Source organism: Zeus faber (genome assembly GCF_960531495.2).
Source record: "Zeus faber genome assembly, chromosome: 6".
In the NCBI taxonomy this organism is placed as follows: domain Eukaryota; kingdom Metazoa; phylum Chordata; class Actinopteri; order Zeiformes; family Zeidae; genus Zeus; species Zeus faber.
Genome location: NC_137201.1, coordinates 10,949,775 through 10,973,837, shown reverse-complemented (window position 1 = coordinate 10,973,837; position 24,063 = coordinate 10,949,775). Strand labels below are relative to the sequence as shown.

Genomic DNA, 24,063 nt, shown 5'->3' with positions numbered 1-24,063 from the left:
ATCGGGGTGGGGTATGGGTTTGTGTGTGTCTGTCTGTCACTCTGTTTTTAGGGACACGCAGATGTGTGCGTACCAGGGGTTGGGCGCACCCTGGAAACTGGGTGGTATTGGCCTCACAAGATCGCCAGACGTTCGACCAACCTTCGAGGCTAGTCATAGCTGTGACGTCGTCAAAGCTCGGCGGGTTTGGTCTCGGGATTGACCCGTCTCCTCCAATTTAGCGGGAGGAGCTTTGCTGAAGCTTTTGGGGAAATTGACACGAGGTCCTCAAGAGAGCGGGTGAAACCCTGCCCACCGCCTTAGACGGGGCGGAAATGATGCACTTCTCTGTCCAACCTTTATCGCCGGTGTGACAGAATAGAACAGCGGGTCGCTGGCCTTGTTGTCCTGCCCTGAGAGGAACACACATTCTGCACAACATCCTGTGACCCCAACCCTTCCCAATTGTCCGTTCCTCGCACCGTCCTTGAGGAAGCCGCGCACGGCATTGAGAAATAGGCCGCGCATCGATAACACGGTTTCCAGGCCTCCGTGATTGATGTGGCAGGGAAACCAGGTTGCCAAAATACCCCGAAGATGGTGGTCCTATAAGAAGAGGAAAACAGAACAGTGTATTCGACAGCATGTTTACGGCTGTGAAGATCGAGTTTTTGGGACAGCTGTGAGACGTAAACAGTGGTGCTGCAGATGAAGATTGGGGGAACGGAGGTCCACGTGGTCCTCAAATAAACAGACGGGTTCAGAAGCAGGGGCAAAATAAAGTCCCCCAGAAACGGCTTCGCGGTAGCAGTGCCGGGCGAAAACCTCGGGGAGTTCTTGGAGCGGAAGAACGAAAATCAGCGCTGGAAGGTTCACTGTTTGATCGCGGATCAAAACCCTTTCACTTGACCTGCAGCGAGGGAACCTTAACCCTCTTCATGGCTTCCACGGTTCCTCGTTTTATTGGTGCTCCTATAATGGCTGATGAAATATGCATGGACAGTCCTTCCCTGTGGCTTTGTGCCTAATGGCTTTTTTACCTCCCAAACCAGAGGGAACTCTTGATTCCCGGGGAACTCTTTGTGGAAGCACTTTACCTCCTTTTCCTCTCGCTCTCTCTCTCTATCTATCTCTCTATCTCTCTCTCTCCACTGCCACCATCCAGGTTGTTCTGCAGACCCCCGCTCTCTCATTTGCTCTACCTTCGCTCAATGTAATTTTCTCTGTCCCCTCTCTCTCTCTCTCTCTCTCTCTCTCTCTCTCCTTCCACCCAGTCTCCCTGGACCGCCCTCCCCTCTGTGCCCTTTCCCTCCCTCCCGCCAGCAATTTTCTTCCCTCCCTCCCTCCCTCCCTTCCCTCCCACCCTTTTCCTGTCGTACTCTGAGTAGAGGATGTGTCTGGGAGAGAGAGTGAGCGTATGCGTGTGAGGGAGTGAGAGAAAAGCCGTCGGTAGAATGGATATGGGCCCCCTCTCCTTCTCTCCACCTCTCTGTGTTTCCTCCATCCCTCTCGCTCGCTCTCTCTCTCTCTCTCTCTCTCTCGCTCTCTCGCTCACCCGCTCTCTCTGCAGCGTTGCGTGCCCTCACCAGGCTCTGTGCCGGCCCCGCGGGCGAGGTCCAGGGATCCAGAGGAGGACGGAGGGCCTGCCAGGTTGAAAATTGAACTTAAATGTCAGGCAGGGATCAGAATGCTGCTGAAAAATCGGAAGGTAACGGGCACACACACACACACACACACACACACACACATTAACATACACACATTAACACACACACACACAACCTGACAACATTGCTGAACTACCAGCATCCAATCTATACAAATAATTTTCCTCCGGAGACAATTTGATTGACACAAACCCATTCACACGCCTTCCCAGGGGGCATTCAGGTACTTTTGTGAAGAATTGAAAATAACGGGTGGTTCAGTCCTTGTGTTTCTAAGTGCAGATCTGCCTGCGATGTAACGGCCAAACAAACTTGGTAACAGTGCAGGGGGGTTAAAGTTTGTCTCTGGGTAGCGTTCCCGAGCCTTGTTCCCAGAGATAACGTTGCCAACATCCTCTCTTTTGTCGCGCTCTGCCCATGACGGCTTTGTTTTGAGCGTGATGGGGCAGCTTCAGAATGCGCTGGGGCTTATTACGAGTCACCGAGACAGAGGGGGAACCAAGCGGCGGAATAGAATGATAATGCTGATAATGACACACGCCTATGGATAGCGGAGTGTCCCATGACTAAAACGCAGACAGAGGCGGCCCTGTTTGCCAGATCTTTATTTACAGAGATGTTGTAAGACGCTCTTCAGTGTCTGCGTGCACGTTGAGGGGATCAGGTCAGGTCATGGACCATGTTAACGTGCCAAATCCTAATATGATCTTCCTGACGGATCGTAATCATTTGTCCTCAATATAATCATTCCTATCGTTGACTGTAACTCATTCTGTTGCGACGATAAGTGAAATAGTCATGCCCGAAATGACTGTGTTGCGAAGCAAAACTTTTTTTCCCCCAGATAAAAGAGGACTCAAGTTAAAGTTTCGCAACGGACCGGTCCTCACAATTGCATAAGAGATAAACACTTATGATTAAACATACAACAATGAGAGCACGCGTACGAAGAGACACTCAGGGTGAGTTTCAAGCGCAGCCCATTTTCCATTGCTGAGTCATTGTCATGCATCATTCAATTAAGCACAATTTAACCAAAAGATGATTGTTGCAGGACTGACATTCGAGCTGGCTGACTTGCTCAATGACTCAATGACTCAATGTCTTTCATGCTCTTTCCCCTGAGCTGATCAATAAAATACAATCTAGATCAGCGGTTCCCGACCTTTTTTCGGACTCGTGGCCCACTCGAAAATCTCAAAAGTGTTCGCGGCCCACATCCGACCAGAGGTAATACAGAGCCAAACAGTGCGTTCTCAGCGGACGTTTATTTTAACAATCCTATGCATTCTCATACATACATACAGTGCAGTAGTGGTAAAACAAAAAAGGGGCGGGTGATAAATAACCTTATATCTACAGAACCTTCGCGTAACGTTCGCAATGTAAAACTAACAATAACAGGAGCACATTGATATTAACTCACCTCGTGAGAAGGCTGATGTTGCATGACACCAAATGCTTGATGTCTGACTTAAGGGATGAAAGTCTCAGGTGAAGATCTGTCTCAACATTCCGTTCATCCCTTTATTTCATCTTCAATGCCACAAGCGCCAAAAAACCAGAGATACGTCGTCGGGAAAGGCATCAGAAATCGTTCAGCTCTGTCTGACAGGTCGGGATACTCAGCAACATGAAGCCAAAAGTGCTGTCGCAGGAGAGATCCACAAGACCGTCCTTCTCTTTTGCGCTCAGGCCTGCGAGGGTCTCGTCACTGTGGCTGGCAAAGGGGTTTTCCATCCAGCTGCACTGCACGTCTGGGATGGGGAAGTATTGGCGCAGCTTGGTCCTCAAACCACGCAGGTGCTCTTTGACATGATTGATCACGGTGACGGGTGAAGCTGCATTTCTTCCATTGTCAAAAAATTTGACGGATTCTCAAAAGAGTCAAAGTTTGACCGGTCAACTCACCTGTACCACATTTTCCATAAAAACGACTCTCTCATATGCTTTGTTTTTGTAAGTTATCATTTTTTATTATTTTTTTCAATAAAATCCATGTGTTTTGCCCATGATTTGGCAGCACACTTGCAATATCCTCAGCCCATAGGTTTGGAATCGCTGATCTAGATTTTAATGTCCGGCCTGCTGGACTAGTTGTGTGACTAACTGGGAGACTAGCCAGCTGGCACGCTAACTGTAGAAAGACTGGAAGAATGCATCGATTGAACCTTTTAAGAACAACATTCTATGAAAATTAAGGGAACCTTGATCCTTGATTTAATATTAATGTCTCAGACAACCTGCGTCACAGAGAACCTTTTCTCATCTGTCCTCGATCATTCATCCATGCATCGTCAGCGTCTTTACCTCCTCCCCACCAGCCGCTGCGCCCCAAGTTGAGGTCTGGCCAGAGGTGGAGCGGGCGGAGAGCTTGGCGCGGGGCGCGGCCCTCAAGTGGGCGTCCGGAGTATTCTGCCGGCCCGAGCACCTGGAGAGACTCAGCCAGTACCGGAAGAGAGAGAGCCAGAGGACAGCCTCCATCCACACCAGGCTGAAGGTGACGCGTGATCATGCGACATAACCATCCCACCGCGGGTCAGACAGGTCTCTCATCTTCTCTTCTTCCCTTCCTCCCTCTCCAGTCGGTGGTCCAGTCCTACCTGGAGGGGGTGGGCTGGGGCCTGCAGCAGCTGCGCGAGGCCCGGGCCGAGCTCCGGGAGGCGTCCCACGCCCTGAAGTGGTCCTGCTCCGAGTCCAGCCACAACACGGAAGGGGTCAAGTCCCTGGAGACGCTCAGGGAGCTTTCGCTCGGCCACCGCCAGCTCCTTTCTGCCGTCAGCAACCTGCCGCGCCTCTACGCCGGTGAGTTGACGCGGAGAAATGACTCGACTTAACAATGACAATGAGCTAAACTACCTGTAAGAGTGCGACACTGAAAGTCCGTCATCATATTTATTTTCTTCCTTACACAAGGAAGGGAAGACAATGTTTGGTATTCTGGCATGACTTTGACAGTTTTAAGGGGAGTACAACCTTTTTTCACCATTAAAAATTTGTTTTGGCCCCGAGTTGTTATGTGGTCCATAGAGCCAGCTCTACTGTATCTGAGAACAGGATCAGGATCAAGCTGTTTGAGAGGCTGTGACGTACCGCCGACGTACCCTTTGGCCACGTCCCTGAGAGAGCGTCATAGCACTAGCGTCTGATGTCACTCGTTCGCCTGGAAAAGCTCAGACAAGCGTAAATTTCATCTTCAAGTCGTGCTGTTGGGAATGGAATTTGAGATTGTCCAATCATTTCTATGAGGCTGAGAATTTTAATGCTGAGAATAGGTGGTATTCTCCTTTAAGCAACTTTACAGTGAAAAACTTTCTCTCTCTCTCTCTCTCTCTCTCTCTCTCTCTCTCTCTATCTCTCTCCCGTCGGAAGGGGACGGGGAGACCTGACCATACTTAGGGGTTAGGATGGTTGTGTTTCACTGGGTGTTCTCTCTCTCTTTCTCTATCTCTCTCTCTCTCTCTCTCTCTCTCTCTCTCTAAGGAGGCAAACTGTAAAAAGGAGGAAGTCTGGGCTACAAAGGGAGCTGTCCTTATAGTGAACAGCTCTCTCAAACCTGGTGAAGACATCAACACACCCTGCATACCTAGTTATCTCTGAAGATAAATGTCTATACTGACTGTCTATACTCTATACTGACCTGTGTTTTCCTGTGGTTTGTCTCTAATTTTGTTGTTTTTTGGTTCCCTCGTAATCAAGTTTCTGTGACATGACTTACTGTAAATAAAGGAACCTTAAAAGTCAAAAGTCTCTCTCTCTCTCTCTCTCTCTCTCTCTCTCTCTCTCTCTCTCTCTCTCTCTCTCTCTCTCCTCTTTCTACATCCTCCTGTCCGTCTTGGCCTCCTGCCCTCAGTGCACAGCATGGTGTCGGAGACGGAGCGCCTGGTTGAGTCCCGGCGCCTCCTGGAGGCCCACGCCCGCCTGATGGAGCTGGAGCGCTGGCAGGACGACATCCTCTGGCAGCTCCGCGGAGCGGCTGGGACGGCGTCGGGGACCCTCAGCGCCGAAGACGAGGAGATGGTGGCCAGGTACTTCTCTGGTGTGGGCCAGCTGGTTGAGGCTCTGGGTGAGTTGTTGTTGCGCTGTTCCTCCTTCCTTTAGGTCTTAGTTAGACTTAGGAAACCCAAACTGTACCCAAACTTTTTTCCCAACCTCCTCTCAAACCTAGAAGACCTTTAATTTCCTGGTTAGCAGGCTCAACACACACAGTCACATCCACTCCTAAAGGCTATTATGGGTCCTGGGTTAACCAATGCATAAAAAAAATATATTTATTGACCCATCTAAAGTCATGTTGTGTTTGTTTCAGGGCATTAAAAACCACGAGGTACTGAATTATCTTCCCCGTTAGATGCCGGTGGACTGTATTTGCCCTATTGTTGACATACTTAACTATTACTTAACCGTCTCCCTCTTGCAGGTAAGGAGCTGTGGGCGGTGGTGAACAGCGGTCTGGCCCTGGCCCGCCAGAACCCGACACCCTTCGTGTCGGCGGTGCGGATCGTGGAGCGGGAGGAGGCGCTGGACCGAGCGCTGCTGGAGGAGAGGGGCACCGGCAGGCGCCACAGCAGACCCCTGCCCCCCGGGAGGCCCCGGTGTTGGAGAGAACGCTTTTTCCAGGTACAACTTAGCAACTTAACTTTAGTTTCAAGACTTGCACCCCTACTCCATGTGAACCTTCTCTCTGGCCTCCGTTTTGCACATAATGTAACAGGTGCTAGAGGAGGCGGTGTCCACGCGCTTCCGCAGCGTGTCCTACATGCACACGCGTGGCCCGGGGCTGGCGGGACACCTGTCTGCCCTGCAGCACGGTGTCATGGCCGACCTGGCCACGGTGCGGCACCTGCTGGAGCACTGCGTCCCGCCTCACTACCGCCTGACCGCCGCCTACCTGAGGGCCAGCCACCGCTGCCTGCAGACGCACCTCGCACAGGTCACCGGGCTTTGACCAGTCGTCATGACCAATGGTTTGGTCCCTAAAACTGACCGCTAGAGAACATTAATGTTACGTTTAAAAAAGAAGAATAGCTCTGTCCAAGTCACGTGTATTCACTTAATCTACAGCTCGAAATACAGCGGGATTCAATGTTAAATAATTGGGCTTCTGCAAAGGAGGTGAAGGAAAGTAACAAATGAGTTACTTTCCATGAGAGCAGTGATGAAGCACCCAAAACTACATACAGTACATACATGAAATCCCTCCAAATTCCTAATTTTCAAGCTTCTAGTAACAATCATCATCATCATAAGAAGCATAGCAATGGCAATATGACAAATATGTCTCAATGAACCAAGTTATGTTTTTAATACTGACTCTCTGACGGCCAGTTTGAAGCTCACCTACCTTCACATGATCACTACCTCACTGCAAATGTTCGGTTAATGAACTAATTTGTAATAACGTGTTTAGTTTCAGTTTATTTATATATTTGTGTTTCCAGGTTAGCAGTTGGGAGTTAGAGAGTGGAGAAATATTTGCTGTGCTCAACTGGGTTCTTCACATTTACAACAGGTAGGAACTTCAATGTTCATTTAGACAATGAACAATCTCAGCCTGAAAGCCACTATTTGAAATTGGTTTTTTTTTGTCCTTTGTTCCAACATTTTATTTCCTAACCAAGCAGAAATACCATGAAATCACCTGCACATGTGACACCTAACCGCCCGGCCATTTTTTTTGGCAGCCCAGACATGATGGGCGAGGCGGAGCTGGTGGCGGAGATGAAGAGAGAGGAGCTGGGACCCCTCATCTCCCTGGAGGGCTTGGAGCAGCTGCAGGGCAAATACGTGCAGACTGTACGGGTGAGAAGGGAAACGTGCTTTACACCCGCACCGGCCGCTAATTCCTCTCTGTTGCGGGACGATCCATCTTTCTTTTCGTGTGTGTGTTTCCGACTGTGGCAGAAGAGTGTGTCGGAGTGGATGCGGAAGGCTTTGGAGGTGGAGTTGACCGACTGGCAGAGGGACCAGGAGCCCGACACAGACCACGAGGGCTTCTACCACACCAGCCTGCCCACCATCATCACACAGGTAACCTAGCAACCATGGAGACGTGTATGTGTAGAGCACTTGTAGGTTTGTAGGTTTTTATTATGCGTGTGTGTGATAGATGCTGGAGGAAAACGCCCGAGTCGCTCTGATGATCGGTGAATCCCTACGAGACCAAATTATACAGATGGGCCTTTACGAGATGGAGAACCTCCTGAACAGGTGTGTGTGTGTGTGTGTGTGTGTGTGTGTGTGTGTGTGTATATATGTGTGTGTGTGTGTGTGTGTGTGTGTGTGTGTGTGTGTGTGTGTGTGTGTGTGTGTGTGTGTGTGTGTGCGCGTGCGTGCGTGTCAGTGAGAGTTCCTTTATACTTGCTCTTGAAAGCAAGAGGTAGTCTTATTAAGATAGATTGTGAATTGTATTCCTCTATATATTTGCCCTTTACTCCCTCCATCACTCCATTTCTCCAGGTTTCGGGAGGCCCTGGTGGAGTATGGGAAAGAACATCGCAGGGATCTGAGCAACAGCAAAAACAAGTTTTACCTCCATTACCTGCTGGCCTCCATCAGCAACTGCATCATTCTCAAGTAAGATTCTGGCACAGTGGGAAAAAGTGATGGATAAGACAGAACTGAGACATAGACAGACATAAGCTTGGGTGTGGATCGTTTGGAAAATGGCCTCATTTGCTTTCCTTTACTATTTTGCCCAATCTCTGAAGTATACATTTTAAGAGAACAGTGTAAATACATCTGCTGATGCCTCTGGACACATCATCAGTGATGTTCCTGGAATCATTGGGTGTTTCGGGTGGATCTTCCGTACGATGCACATCAACCAGGGCAGGCCAATGCGTTCCTCTTCTCCTGCCACCTTGTGCTTCAGGGCTTTCATCTCCTTCCTGATGTTGTGGATCTTCACAGCTCTCTGGTTGTTTGAGTAGGATGTTCCAGCGCCTTTCCTCTCCACCTTGCCGAACCGTTCAGCTGCGATAGTGACAATGATCGTTGTCATGGCTTGAAGTTTCTGGCTGGCCCCTCCCTTCGCCGTTGCCTCCAGGATTTGGTCGACATCGTCATCAAACTGCTTCCACAGTGACGTCATGACCATTTAATCCGCCTCCGGTCCGACTTAATGCTGGGGGGATTAGTCGACAACACTTGGAGGTTCCGGGCACTATGGGGTGACTCCGGGCCTGGCCCCTCCTGCATCTCACCAGGTTGTGTGCTGTGTGCTGTGTTGCTTCTGCTCCCAGTGAACACTTCATCTTCGCTAGTTGGATCTTCAAGCCGCGGGTGTTCTTGCAGACTTTACCACATGTACACTGCATGCTCATAGTCGTTTGTCCGTTGCCTTGGTCTGTTACCGTTGTGTCCGTCCGACTGGAGTGCTCACCCCCCCCCCTCTCGGGCACTCCTGGGGGTATCTTTCCTTTGGGTTCATCGTAGCTAAGTCGGGCGTCCTCCTCTCAGAGGACACAGATTGGGTTGCTAGCCCGTTCTGCCCCGGTAGCCATCTCTCCGAGCTGTCACTGACTCTCCAGTAGTCACCACACTGTTCATGGTTGTCATCCAGTCTTTCCTGGCTGTCACTGTTGACTCAGGGTGTTCAATGTGTAAATACATTTGCTGATGCCTCTGGACACATCATCAGTGATGTTTCTGGAATCATTGGGTGTTTCGGGTCTTTCAACATCATACACCCTGATCCAGGTGACCAAGCTGGGACTGATCAGACCCCCGGCTTGTGTCCAGATGGCTAACTAGCTATCATGCTAAGAACATCTTCTTCTTCTTCTCTTAATATCTACGGAACTCCCCCTTTGTCTCTATACTCTATATAAGTCGTTCATCAAAGAGGCAATAGCCCTAATTAATCAATTTAATCATATGTTTCTTGTATGTTAGCACAGAGATTTGTGTCATACATGCACATATGAGTGTTAATAAATACAAATCAATCAAAAATGAGAAGTGTGTGTACGTATGGATTTTCATATATTGAGCGCCATACATTTGTCACACTGCCAATACATTTTTTTCCAACTCTATAAATAGCAAAAAAGCTGAAAATTTGAAGGATATAGGACATAAGTGAGAAGAATATCGGACACAGTGGGGTGAAAAATCGATTTATCTTTTACCTCAGAGCGTCCACAGAGAGCCTACAGAGGCAGCAGTCCTCCCGCTTGGCGGGCCAGTTCTCCTGGACCCCGCCCAACCCGCTAGCGGCCCTGGACCGGGCCGTGCGGCGGGCCTGTCGCCTGGCTGTAGACCAGCTGCTGCTGGACCTGCAACCCTTCCTCCAGGGTCTCCTGACCCGCCCCTGGCTGGTCCAGGGAGACCCCGTGCCCAAGGTCTGCGAGGTCCTAGAGGTCCACCTGGAGCTGTATGGCAGCGTGCGCCCACCCTGCCGCCAGGTGAGGAGACGGCTGTCGATGTATCTGTAGTAAGATTTTACAGGGCTTGCGCAGCATTTCTGAACCTCTATGTCCTCCCCAGCGTCTCCAGGAGGAGGCCCAGTGGCTGACGGTGGTGGAGTATGTCCGGGCCCTGGTGCAGAAGAGGCTGGTGTGCCGGAGCCTGGACGAGAGGCAGCAGCTCTCCCAGCGCATGGCTCTGGACGACCAGCAGTTTAGGGAGCTCTTCCACGGCCTGGTGAGGAACAGCCTTTATTCTGGATCCTTGTCAGTTTACTCAGTTTACAATTTTGTGTGTGTGCGCATATCTCGATGCGTTGCATGTATTCAACTGTGTTTTTGTGTTTGACTTATTTTCCAGGAGGGCGAGGGGTCTGTACCTGAAGTAAACCCTTTAGCCTTGCTGCCCGTCCTGGCCGACTTCATACGACTGAAGGACCCGGGCATGCTCAGTCTGGAGGTGTCCGGACTAGTGGCAAGATACCCAGACATCAGGTAATCCTCATCTTCCTATACCATCATATTGCTGAACCATACTGTCCATACCATCCAACCCTGTATCTTCTCTCTCCTTCACCAGTGAGGAGCACGTCTCCGTGCTGTTGGACATCCGCGGCGACGTCTCCCGGGACGTGAGGGGGGCGGTGCTAGAGGTGTTGGAGCAGAGCGCCCCGCCGCTCCCCGCCGGGTACAGGCCCATCTTCACCGACATCCTGGTCCCAGCCTCCACCATGCCCTTCTGCCTCCCCACCGCCAAGTGTGCGTGACGTATTTTGGGTCCCTTTCAAAGGAAAGGGACCTAGAGACTCAGACTACACTCCTATATGTTGGTATTGAGATGTTTTTTTCAGGGCAGAGTCCAGGAAAGGGTTGTGAAGGTTGTTCTGTGATGGATCATCAAACATGGGTCCCATCACATGTTGATGGCATGACTTCAGCTGCTATGGTGGTTGTTCAAATTTCAGGTGCGCCAGCCATGATGTGTGGTAAAAATTGATGTTAGTGTCCTGATAATACATCTTCTCCTTCTTCATTCAACAGCCCTGATAGCTTGTCTGACTTCTCATCGAACACTTTTGAGTTGTGGAATCGAACATGAGCCAACCTGTCCTATATTCAACCACTCTCACCAACAATAACTTGGATTAGTACAATCAGAGGAGTTGCCCACTGAGATTTCCACTGCTTCCAACCACAAAAAGACAGCGGTGGAAAATCTGGGTTCGGAGAGTAAAATTCCACTCTGGGATTTTGAGCCAACCTTGTGAATTTACCAATTAGCATCAACCCAGAGCCAGAGGTCCAACTGATTAAGTGAACTCATCTAGATCAGTGCATGGTTGGAGAGAAATCATGGCAGCACTGAACCGAGAATTTTCCATTTGGTGAAAAACAAATACTCATGTACACTGATCAGCCTCAACATTAAAATCACCACTAATAACCACTTATATTGTGTAGCTCCCCCTCGTGCCCCAAAACAGCTCTGACCCGTGGAGGCATGGACTCCACAAGACCTCTGAAGGTGTCCTGTGGTATCTGGCACCAAGACGTTAGCAGCAGATACTTTAAGTCATGGAAGTTGTGAGGTGGGGCCCCCATGGATCCGGCTTGTTGGTCCAGCACATCCCACAGATGCTCGCTCAGATCGGACCCTAACCCTGGCCATCCACATGATGCAGAAGAAAATTTGATTCATTAGACCGGGCCACCTTCTTCCATTGCTCCATGGTCCAGTTCTGACGCTCACGTGCCCATTGTAGGTGCATTTGGTGGTGGACAGGGGTCATCATGGACACTCTGACTGGTCTGCAGCTACACAACACCATACGCAGCAAGCTGTGATGCACTGTGTGTTCTGACACCTTTCTATCATAGCAGCATTAACTTTTTCAGAAATCTGTGCTACAGTAGCTCTTCTATGGGATCGGACCAGACAGGCTATGCTAGACTTGTTCCCCACGTGCATCAATCAGACCATTGGCGTCCATGACCCTGTTGCCGGTTCACCAGTTGTCCTGCCTTGGACGACTTTTGGTAGGTACTAACCACTGCAAACCGGGAACACTTCACGAGACCTGCCATTTTGGAGATGCTCTGACCCAGTCGTCTAGCCGTCACAATTTGGCCCTTGTCCAAGTGGCTCTGATTCTTATGCTTGCCCATTTTTCCTGCTTCCAACACATCAACTTCAACAACTGACTGTTCACTTGCTGCCTAATGTACCCCACCCGTTGACAGGTGCCAGTGGAACGAGATGAACAATGTTATTCACTTCACCTGCCAGTAGTTTTAATGTTGTGGCTGCACAAATAACTGCGATGGGGCGATTATGTACAAATAAAAATAAATCATGTTGGCTGCCAATACCAGGTAGTGGCAAATTCTACTGTTGCAACCTTAAACTCTGCATGAAAGTCCACATCAAGTAGTCAACAAAATCATGTTTTCTCTACACAAGACCAAAAAAGCCGTCATCCAGTGGAGAGGGAAAGGTGGATTTGGTATTTAATGCAAATCTACTCTTTTTTTTGCAAATGCACAATTCTCTAGATATTGACAGGGCATTGTGTGTTTGTTTATTTAAGATATTAATACTTGTAGATGACTCCTCTTAAATCAGGGCCCCATCTTTCTCTATGGTATGAGAAGGAGGGATCATTTAAGTCAGGAGTGTCTGATTAATCTCAGACTGTGAAAATGACAGTGAATACAGGGCAATGATAAGATATTGACCTTTTTTCAGCCATTTGTTTGAATGTGATGTTTATTTTATACCATGTGAGTCGCTGTGTAAATATTCCAGAATTGTGTAGTCTAAAATAAAAACAAGATACAACACATCTTGGTTCTTGGTTTTGCGATTTTATTTTAGCATGTGACATTTGGAAATGTGGGATTCATGTGATGAAGTGTGTGTAAATGCATATTGGTTATAGTCTACACTGGTTGGTATTTTTGCGATACATATATATACGTATATATATATATTGTGTGTGTGTGTGTGTGTTTGTATGTATATATATATATATATATATATATATATATGTGTGTATGTGTGTATGTATATATGTGTATATGTATGTTTATAAATATATGTATGGATGTATATATATATATATATATATGTATATATATTTTTTTATATAAAATATGTATATATGTATATTTTTTTAATAAATTATGTATATATATTGTTTTTTTAATCAAATATATATATATATGTGTATAATTATATATAATTTGAATCGAATGAATCATTTTAATATATTTATTGAAAGTTACGTGGCCACGTGACCGAAACGTAGCGTATGACGTCATCGGGGGGGAAGAAAACATGTCTGCCCACATGGAGGCAACGCTGCTGTGATCCAGTTCAGTCAACACTGCGGCGATCGCGATCGCTTTCCTCCGAGATCGATCTAGACACACCCGGGTCTAGGTTTCCCGGTGTCCGGTCTTGCTCATCGTGAGGATGACGACGTTCTGCGGCCGAGCGAACCCGGCCACGGGAGCCTTGGAATGGGTGGAGGAGAGCGAGGAGTACGACTACCACCAGGAGATAGCAAGGCAGGTATCACTGCACCAGGAGGGTGCGCGTCGTTCACTTCGATCTGACCTCATTCTCTGATTAAAATGTCACTTTACTGAAAGCTCATGACTTTGTTTTAATGTTATCATTTTTTTACTATTTTATTGATATATTTTATATATTTTTTCCATGTTCTACGTGGATGAATTATGATTATATATATATTTTAGATATATTTTTATTGCGTTTAAATTAAGAATTTAATGTGCTACTTTGGTGATTATAAATGTATTTACATATATAAAATGTCAATGTTGATTAATTTTTTTAATAAAATAATATATAATAAATAAAAATAAATAATATAGATACACTCCTCCAGATTTCCTCCTCTTTTTCTCTTATATCTTTTTTTCTTTTACCAAATTGTCCATCCTGTGATGAACATTAACATGAAAATGAATGAAACTAATGAAATATAATTTGTTTCTCAGGTCGTGTTATGCAGATATGCTTCACGATAATGATCGGGTAAGTGTTGCTTCATTTATCTTTCGTTTCTTCAGCAGCAAAAGTCTTTAACTTTTCGTTCTCTCCATAAGTAAAACCGACTGGAGTTTTTTCCCATGACGTCGAACAGTTCCACCCTCCCCCTCCAGAACCGCAAGTACTACCAGGGGATCCGCTCAGCCGTGGCCAGGGTCAAGGCCCGGGGCGAGAAGGCGATAGTTCTGGACATCGGAACGGGGACGGGTTTGCTCTCCATGATGGCGCTCAGCGCCGGCGCCGACTTCTGCTACGCAGTGGAGGTACGACGCAGACCCCTTCAGCTGGAGGAGGGAAGGCGCGGCTTGTTCTCGGGGCCGCGGGACTCAGCGTCTTTCTCTCCCCTCAGGTGTTCAGGCCCATGGCAGAGGCGGCTCGGTGTATCACGGAGAAAAATGGCTTCGCCGACAAGGTCAAGATCATTAACAAGCATTCCACCGACGTGACCGTGGGGCCCGGTCAGTCAGAAGCAGCACGGGCACGCAGACACACACACACACACACACACACACACACACACACACACACACACTCCCCTGCAAAGAGACATGAACATTAGAATGAACTTTTTTTTATTTTGTGTATAGGGTTATTGCCAAGGATTAAGGGTTATATTTAATGTCAGGTATATTGTAAATTCATTCACTGTTTTGATCTATTAATTGGCGTTTTCATCCTTTTTTGTAGCTGACACTTAAATATGTTTTGAACATAATATTGTGATTATGTGTGACTTAGGAACGGAATGATGCACTTCACCATGATGCAATATGAGATTATTGATTGGCAGGGATATTGTCGTTGACTTATTTTTGCTGCAGTTTCTGTTATATTAACATCGTATAACTTAGCTGATGTACGTTGTGTCTTTGTGACCCGTGAAAGATGGCGACATGCAGACCAGAGCCAACATCCTGGTCACAGAGCTGTTTGACACTGAGCTGATCGGAGAGGGTGCTCTACCCAGCTATGAGCACGCACACCACAACCTGGTGCAGGTGTGCCACCCAGCCACCCATCCATCCATCCATCCATCCATCCATCCATCCATCCATCACTCCATCACGTAGCTATATATTAGAAAACAAATGAGTGCTATTGTATTAATCTCCATCGCAACGCTCTTATTTTGAAGACAGCTTGGCGATATAACCGACCCCTCCCGCCCTACAGGCGGGCTGCGAGGCTGTGCCCCACCGGGCGACGGTCTACGCCCAGCTGGTGGAGTCGGAGTTGCTGTGGAGCTGGACGCAGCTGCAGCCCGTGGAGGTCGAGGGCGCCCGGCTGGCGCCTCCGCCTGCCGCGGCCCGCTGCCCCGGGGCCCACGCCGTCTGCGACATCCAGCTCAGCCAGGTCCCCCCCGACCGCTTCACCCCCCTGGGCCCGCTCTGCACCATGTTCAGGTGAGAGGGAGGGGCAGCACGCCAACTCCCCCAGTATGACTCCATGAATATTCTCCCGTGAAGGCACAGGAGTTACTTCCTTTCTTTTCTCCACGTCCCCCCTCTCCCAGTGTGGACTTCAGCCAGCCCGTGAGCAGCGCCCCGCGGTGCCACTCCGCCCGCTTCGTCTCGTGTTCCGGCGGGCGGGCACAGGTGGTCCTGTCCTGGTGGGACCTGGACATGGACCCCGACGGCACCGTGGTCTGCAGCATGGCTCCCGGCTGGACCTACTCCGACCCCAAAACCGCCCCGGTGAGTCTCGGCGTCCTAATAGGGAAAAGTCCGATATTTTTAAAAAGTTAAACCTTATTTTTTCGATCATTTGACGCAAACCTCGAGTGATTGGAGTCAGAATCTTTGAGGTTGATAGAGTAATGCGATTCTAAACTCCTTTTGAGATGCATTGTGTCAAGCGCCCCCTTGTAAAAGGGAATTTCCCTGAATATTTTAAGGTAACAAAAAAAATGGAAAGACGGTGTGTGTCGAGGGCTACCTGGCAGCTTTTTCAGCAGTATTTATTTGCCCGGCCCGTCCTCACTGTGGAACTGTCCACTGCACCCGGTTTCCAGTAATTCATCCCTGGTAGCGGTTGTTCTATCATCGCACAACATTCCAATATAAAAGCTGAAATGTTGGAATTATAATCTGGATTCGGGATCTGGATTTTCGATTTTGGACCGTCTTGGCCTTCACCGCCATTTCCCACAGTGCATTTTGTTCGGTTCCTGGCTCTGGTCCCGTCCGCACAAGTGTCTTTACTTCCCTTCATGAGTTTACCTTCATGTGTTTGTTTCAGTGGCGTGACCACTGGATGCAGAGCGTGTACTTCCTGGCGGAGGAGAAAAGCGTGACGCAGGGGGACGAGTTGAGTTTGACCGTTTGCCACGACGACTACAGCCTGTGGTACGGCCTGCAGGCACACAGGTACGGCCGCCTGAAGCCAATGTTCCCTAGCGCCCCGAAAGCGGTCAGGAATCACTCCGGTAAAAGACTCGACTTCACCCCTGCAGCCGACAGGACGCGGAGACGGAGGCGCCGCCGCCTCGGCCGTGTTGCGTCTGCCATGCCCACCTGCTGTGGCCGCGGCCGCGCTTCGGGGAGCTCAACGACGCCGGTCGCACCGAGAGCTACGTCAGCGCTCTGCGCAGTGTGAGTAGCGGAGGAGGAGACGGGAGGGACGGGAGGGACGGGAGGGACGGGAGGGACGGGAGGGGGCGCTGTGATGACTATGTTTGTAATAACGGGTCACCCGGTCACCTCCAAACCACTCCACCTCCAGGTTCTGAAGGCCGACAGCGTGTGTCTGGGAGTCAGCGACGGAAGCCTATTGCCCGTCTTTGCCCACATGCTCGGAGCCAAGAAGGTATTTTATCTGGTTTTGAAGCTTGACGTACGTCTTCCGCAAGTAATATCTTACGAAAATCTTTTCCTACCGTCATCTGTCCATTTCAGGTCTTCAGTCTGGAAAACTCCCGATTGTCCAAACAGGTGATCGAGCAGGTGAACACTCCCTTTGTGACTTAAAGCTGATCCCGGGGGAAAAAAAATCTAGATTTGATCACGGTTTAAGGAATAAAGATATTAATTCAACATGTTTTAAGAAAATTGTAGATACTGTATATACAGTAGCATATACCCTGAAAAAATCTGTTTATGGATCAACTTCAAAATAAATGGTTTCATTTTGTTTTGTTTTTTTGGGGGTTTTTTTTGGTTTCCTCGACTTATACAGTAATGTGCATTGAAGTTTCTCAATTTCAAGTTGAGAATGCAGAAAATAATATGTCATTAATGAAAGCTTTTTTTATTTTATTTGATCCATTGACTCAAAGCCAATGTCTTTCTTTCATTATATTTGTTTCAGAATGCCACTTTGGGAAAAGAGAGAAAATAACCCCCCAAAAAAATTAATTGTGGCGTCAAACCATTTTTTGCCCAATTTGGCCGCCCCTGGTGGCCGGGCCCCGAGGTGTTTGTGCTCTGATAATATGTATTGCGCTCTGTAGATTTTAGAAACCAACTCCATGAAAGGAGCTGTGGAACTTCTGGAGCTCAGAGCCGACCAACTGAGCAGCAGCGACTTGAGGAGAGAACAGGTACACACACACACACACACACACACACACACACACACACACACACACACACACACGATGACACCCCCTGACATCGGTCCGTCGGTCCTCCAGATCTCAGTCCTGATGGGCGAGCCGTACTTCAGCACCAGCCTCCTGCCCTGGCACTCGCTCTTCTTCTGGTACTGCCGCACAGCGCTGGCGGACCTCCTGCGGCCCGGCGCCACCATCCTGCCGCGCTCTGCCGCCCTGCGAGCCGCCGCCGTGGAGTTCCAGGTGAGACGGGCGGACGGACGTAGATCTGGTCCGAGATCAGTGCGCGCGAGGTTGGAGTGATGAGGTTTATGAGAAGGAGATATAATGACGATCTGAAAATGTCACCCCGGTTTTGTAAAAGTGTTGGGTGATCTTTGTCTGGGATTTGATGTGTGTCAATAAGATGAAATACTGTAGAAGCCATATAGAAATATATAAGAAAGTAAAGTAAATGTTTATTTATATAGCACTTTTTAAAACACTGTTTTAAAGTGCTTGACAGGTACAGGTAGGAAACACAATTGAAGAAAATTAAAACCAGAGAGAGTGCGCATAAAAAAATAAACGAGGATAAAATGACACTTAACTTAAATCGAAAATGGAAATAAAATGAGACATTGTAAGAGCCCACAAAGTAAGAAGCACAAATAAGAGTTTGAGACATGACAAATACAGACAAAAATCGCCATCTTCCTTATTCTGGGTTTTTTGCACTTTTGTGTTTGAATTTGGGACCACAAAGTGAATTCTAGGAACGAGTGTACGACATGTGGTGTTATCATCACAATCCTTAAATACATAGACCACTGGCTCCCATTGTTAAATCCAACATAAAGGAAAGATACACTAAGGGGCAGCACACTAAGCCTAATCTTCGACTGAATCACACTTTTAATCCGGACTCAATGAAATGGCCTCTCACTCATGGTTTAAAATAGTCTCAGGCTTGCCTTAGTCTGGGTTTAAAAAGAAATCAGACTTCCAGAAGGAAGATTAGAGATCATCTAGGTATAAGTGAAGGCTTAACTTAAACCTGGACCAGAGGCAGGTGTGTTTTTGTATTAATGGATGTGGGCGTCCAGGTCCAACCCTGTGGGAGGAAATGGATTATTTGCACCAGGAGCAGACAGAAGGAGCTGACCAGTCCTTCATTACCTCAGTCTAGGACTTCCTGGTCTACAACTCATTCGTCCTTAATGAAGCAACATCCCAGAATGGCATTTTTAGAACAATCTTTAATCGTCACACCACACTACAACACATGCACGCACGCACATGCTTTTGGATGGTGGCCGGTGAAATGAGGCCTCTGCATTTAACCCATCCTGGCCTGTCCTTCCTCCGGGGGCACAGCCAGGAGCAGTGGGCAGCATTCGTGGACGCACCCGGGGACCTGGTGATGAGTGTCCATCGCTGGTCAGACGATGATGGGTGCATGTTTTTGGTGGGGGAAACCCCATGTGAGCACGGGGAGAACATGCAAACTCCACACAGAAAGGCTCCTATTTGGGGGAGAACCCGCCGGAGCACGGTGCCAACAGCGCCCCAGGCGGGAATCGAACCCAGGACCTTCTTGCTGTGAGGCAGCAGTGCAATGCACTTAATTTTGTCCTGATTTAGATTAAACCCCGTCTGCGACACCGCCCCAAAATGCTATCAAATCATTGCACATTTAGTCGCAGAGCCCTTCTTATTTCCACCCTGTTTCTCCCTCAGGACCTGTGGAGGATCAGAGCGCCGTGCGGGACCTGCGAGGGCTTCGACGTCACGCCCATGGACCAGATGGTTCAGGTAAGGTTGTATGTCGCATACACTGAGCTGAGGCTCCCGTGTCATGACTCGTTTCATTTTACTCACTTTCTCTCCCGCCGTCGCTTCCTCCTCAGCGCTCCCTGGACTTCCGCGAGTCCCGCGAGGCGGAGCCGCACCCCCTGTGGGAGTACCCCTGCCGCGCCCTGACGCAGCCCAGCGCCGTCATGACCTTCGACTTCACGCAGTGCGTGCCTCGACAGCCGCTCAGCGCTCGGGGCTCGCTCCCCTTCGTGAGGTACGTGGAGGTTCACAAGATAAGAATTAGCGATTAGTCATGTTTTGTTATTTTTTGAAAAATGTCAACTTTTTCCATTGGGATTACTGCTGCAAATGACTTAACCGACCAAGACTTTCTGTGTCATTTTCATAATTTGTCGTTAATGTTAAGTCTATAAAACACAAAAACCTGCCAACATGTTTGCCAAGCTAAAAACGTCCAGTTCATTATTAACATACTATATGAGAAAATGTTATTTAAAGTTTTGGTGGTTTTTTTTGTACCTTTTATACCTCAAAACTATACTTTTTATTTTCATATCAGTATATAGTCATGGAAGTTGAATTACAGAATAAAATAGAATTACAAAATAAAATATGTATCACCGTCACAATTTCATTACTTTCAGAAGTAAATATGTTCCCCATCCACACAGCACACATGAATAAAAATATAAAAATATTAGTTTTAATTAAATATGTTGATGATTAACCCGTCACACTGACATATTTTCCCTCCAAAAAAAATGAAGTTGCTTTAAGTGACATCATAAAGAGGAAGTGACATCATTTTAAGCTAGGTCCAATTCTGAGCATACAAAATATAAAGATGTTAGGACACCCCCATTAAATATTTTTTTATGTTTTAAGAAAATATGTAGTTTTTGTTTCTGGATACCCTACCCCAAAAAGATGAACTGATGAAAACAACACGTTACTCGTTGTTTTGTGATTTACTTGCATAAGAAATCACCAGGACGCAGGATTAAAGGTCTGAAACTAAATTTCTTCCTGGGAGAGGATCCCTAGGTGAGGTGAGGTGGCAGCATTGGAGGGCAGGGTGGGTGGTGTTTGGGCGGTGAGGTATGCAGTGTGCATGTACGGAATTTTGTAGCGTCAGCACGCTGCAGGGGCTGGGGGGGGGGGGCACTTTTTACAGATTTCACCGAGGGCTCCAAAAAGGCTAGGGCCAGCCCTGATTTGAGCCTTCGAAGGAGCTCAATTCAGAACCTGTTAAATTATGATATTATTTATTATATATATATATATATATATATATATATATATATATATATATATATATATATATATATATATTTAATGCAAATTATTAGCTAATGAATTTAATTTAATGAGTATATTATTAGTGTGGTGACCATTCTCAGATGAAATGCATGTGTAATGGATGATTAAAAATAAGGCTTTTGTGCCTGAGGTGGAAAAAGGTTTTCTGGGTATGTATATGCATTTGGCGAATATAAAGACTAACTGTCTATCAATAATGGCTGCTTACTATGGAGGCCAAGGTTTTGTCAAAATAAATGCACCAAATCCAGCTGTTCATCACCATTGATTCTGACAAAACTTTGCTTTTTATTGTTAATGCCGTAACCACTCAAATGTGTAGTTAAATGCAGCTCTGAAAGCTCTTACCTACTTTGTCACATTATAAACTGACCAAGCGTCAGCTCTACCTTTCACTGAGTTGAATTCTATTTTATTCTATTTATTTTTATACGGTATATCTTAATTCTGTCATGTTTTACAGAGGTGGCCGTTGCCATGGCGTCGCGCTGTGGATGGAGTACCAGCTGACCGATGAAGTGGCCGTCAGCACGGGACTCACGGGGCCCGTCGGAGAACAGGTACGAGGCCGTCACACCTTGATCATCTTTTTTTTGCTGACTTACTAATGCTCTTTGCTTGTAGTTTACATCAATTCATAGTGTTCCTTTTTATGTGTTTCTTAACGCATATAAGCATGATTTAACCTGCTTCTCCAAATTCCCATTTTACATTTACATTTACATTTAGTCATTTAGCAGACGCTTTTATCCAAAGCGACTTACAATTGTTCAAACACCGACGGACGCAGCCATCAGGAGCAATGAGGGGTTAAGTGTCTTGCTCAAGGACACTACAGCGTGCTAGCAGGAGGAGCCTGGGATCGAACCAGCGACCTTTGGATTACTAGACGACCAGCTCTACCTCCTGAGCTACCATCCCCATTTTCTCTGATTTGAGTTGATATTCTGCATTCCGGGTACAATTACACACATTATGCCGCCAAGGACATGTTGAAGTGTGTCATTTAGCACGTTTTCAAGCCTTTTTAACTAAAAGAAAAGTACATATTTAGTTTTGTCTGATGTTGAAATTGACGTGTATCACGACGCGGGATGTACCGATGCAGTTTGGTTGAAACCCAGTCCCACTATGAACCAAATAGCTTTTCTCTTTGTAAACTGTTATTCTCTTTGCTGCAGGGCTCCTGCGAGTGGAGTCGCCACAGGAAGCAGGGCGTCTACTTCTTCAGGTCTCCGTGTCAGAGTGCGGGCGATGGCAGGGACACGCTGTCCTACACCTTCACCTTTGAACCCGGTTCAGGAGACATCAAGATGGAGTTCAGCTGCGAGTCGTCGTGACCAAACGCTACGCTTTTACCTGACGTCACGGAGACGTTTGGCAGCATCTAGCAGCCATTTTGTGCCTGCATTTCCAAGGCATTGCGGTTGTTTTGGGGATTGTGAAAGGTGTTCAATACAGCTTTTGCATAAAACCTGAGTTTACACATTATGTACAAACAACTTAGCGTTTAAAGACCCCAGAAAATGCAGGATTGTTTTTTTTGTATAGGTTTAAAAACAGCAATTCTGCCCTATTGACAATCCTTTTTTATTTGCCATGTCTCTGATTGTCTGTGATGTTATTGTTCAGTAAAGATTCTGCTTTGAAGAATACCGTTCATGAAGTAATGATGTGGGGATGGGATGGTTTGAGCAGCCACACCTGATCTGGATCTAGGCGAGTGGGTCAGGGTGGCTGCATACCTGTTGCTCTTTGGTTGGGCTAACGGGGAAGCAGGTAAAACCCCCATCCACACACTCACTGGGGATAGGAGCCCTGTCATGACATGTTCTTTCCGCTCCTGGCTAATTCCACCTGGCCTTCTCTCTACAATAAACTGACGTCTACAACCCATCGTTGTCTTTCTCTCTGCTGGAGGGCCCTGGAAACACCACTTGGGTGGTGTGTGGCGGGCAGAACTGCCACAATAACGTTGGTTTAATTTTTAATTAAATCATTAAATCAGTTCTTATTGGTGCCAAATCAAAAAGAGAGATACTAACAAAAAACCTAGGAAGCCTAACTTCCTGGATCAAACCTGAGGTAACCAGTCTCGGTGTCACCCGCGACTTGGACCTAAATTTCAACTCACATATGAACAAAGTGACCAAAACAGCTTTCCGCCTCAGGAACATAGCAAAGGTACGACCATACATAAATCAAATGATGAGAAGCTAATTCATGCGTTTATATCTAGCCAACTAGACTACTGCAATGCCCTTTTCACCGGCTTACCAAAGAAAACGACTGGCAGACTCCAACTTATCCAAACCTCTGCAGCTAGATTACTAACCAAAACAAAGAGGCGAGAGCACATTACCCCAGTTCTAGCCACCCTACACTGGCTACACATAACTTTTAGAATTGAATTTAAGGTCCTGCTACTCACATACAAAGCCATAAATGGACAAGGACCTAGCTACATTGCAAACTCACTAACAAATTACACACCAGCCAGAACACTCCGCTCATCTGATCTGGGCTATTAGAGATCAAAAGAAGCAGTAAAAAATTGATTGGTGATGCAGCCTTTGTTAAATATGCCCCAAAACTATGGAATACACCACCCACAAATATCAGAGAAGCAAACACATTGGATATATTCAAAAGGCAGCTTAAAACATATCTCTTCACCAAAGCATTTCACTAACTACCCCATCCTTGCACTATGATCTGACACTCCGATGTGCACTTTTAATACTTTTAATACTACCAAACTTTAAATGTATTTTCTTAATCATTATTCTTTCGCCCCTGACTCCTCCTGTATGTTTAATGAAAACCATGGTAAATGAAGTAACCTATCAAAGCACTAGGCTCTGATATGATGCAAATTAATGTTTATGTATGAAACCAGATCATGATAACCAAAAGTAACCTATTACAACACTAGGATCTAATACTATAAATTAGTATGTTCATGTCTGTTGTGCAACTAGATGATAACTCAAAGTAACCTATCAGAACACCAGGATTGGATACGATGATTATTGCCCTTATTGTTTTTATATTTCTAACTGTCTTCCATAATAACTGCACTTGCCACTTGCCTATTGTTTTTAAACTACTGATGTGAAGCACTTTGCGCTGCAATCCTTGTATGAAATGTGCTATACAAATAAAGTTTTATTATTATTATTGATTGCCACTATTTCTCTAAAGATAAATATGCAATGTTTTAAGCAGATTGTTTATGAATTATAGGGACAGTGAGATGTGGGA

At 47.0% G+C, this 24,063-nt stretch overlaps 2 protein-coding genes across 4 annotated transcripts; both read left to right on the top strand.

Moving 5' to 3' along the window:
* The first annotated feature begins 1,598 nt into the window (after positions 1-1,598).
* exoc3l1 (exocyst complex component 3-like 1) lies at positions 1,599-10,902 on the top strand. Its single transcript, XM_080003062.1, has 16 exons — positions 1,599-1,687; positions 3,971-4,146; positions 4,232-4,451; positions 5,500-5,712; positions 6,067-6,266; positions 6,361-6,579; positions 7,088-7,158; positions 7,331-7,448; positions 7,551-7,676; positions 7,756-7,856; positions 8,106-8,222; positions 9,784-10,054; positions 10,137-10,292; positions 10,416-10,549; positions 10,635-10,813; positions 10,845-10,902. Coding segments are annotated over exons 1-16 (2,343 nt in total). The 5' UTR covers positions 1,599-1,647; the 3' UTR covers positions 10,847-10,902.
* A 2,514-nt stretch (positions 10,903-13,416) lies between these two features.
* prmt7 (protein arginine methyltransferase 7) lies at positions 13,417-23,949 on the top strand. 3 transcript variants are annotated; one of them, XM_080001911.1, is made up of 17 exons: positions 13,417-13,624; positions 14,081-14,117; positions 14,246-14,395; positions 14,482-14,590; positions 15,018-15,130; positions 15,306-15,535; positions 15,646-15,826; positions 16,371-16,438; positions 16,585-16,723; positions 16,854-16,937; positions 17,027-17,074; positions 17,581-17,670; positions 17,764-17,925; positions 19,402-19,476; positions 19,572-19,732; positions 21,263-21,359; positions 21,981-23,949. In XM_080001911.1, the coding sequence occupies exons 1-17, from the start codon at positions 13,530-13,532 to the stop codon at positions 22,137-22,139; spliced, it is 1,998 nt and encodes a 665-aa protein (XP_079858037.1). In that variant the 5' UTR covers positions 13,417-13,529; the 3' UTR covers positions 22,140-23,949. The 3 variants fall into 3 exon arrangements, with proteins under 3 accessions (XP_079858037.1, XP_079858036.1, XP_079858038.1); XM_080001910.1 differs by having other exon boundaries at positions 16,371-16,498; XM_080001912.1 differs by having other exon boundaries at positions 13,525-13,628; positions 16,371-16,498.
* The last annotated feature ends 114 nt before the right edge of the window (positions 23,950-24,063 follow it).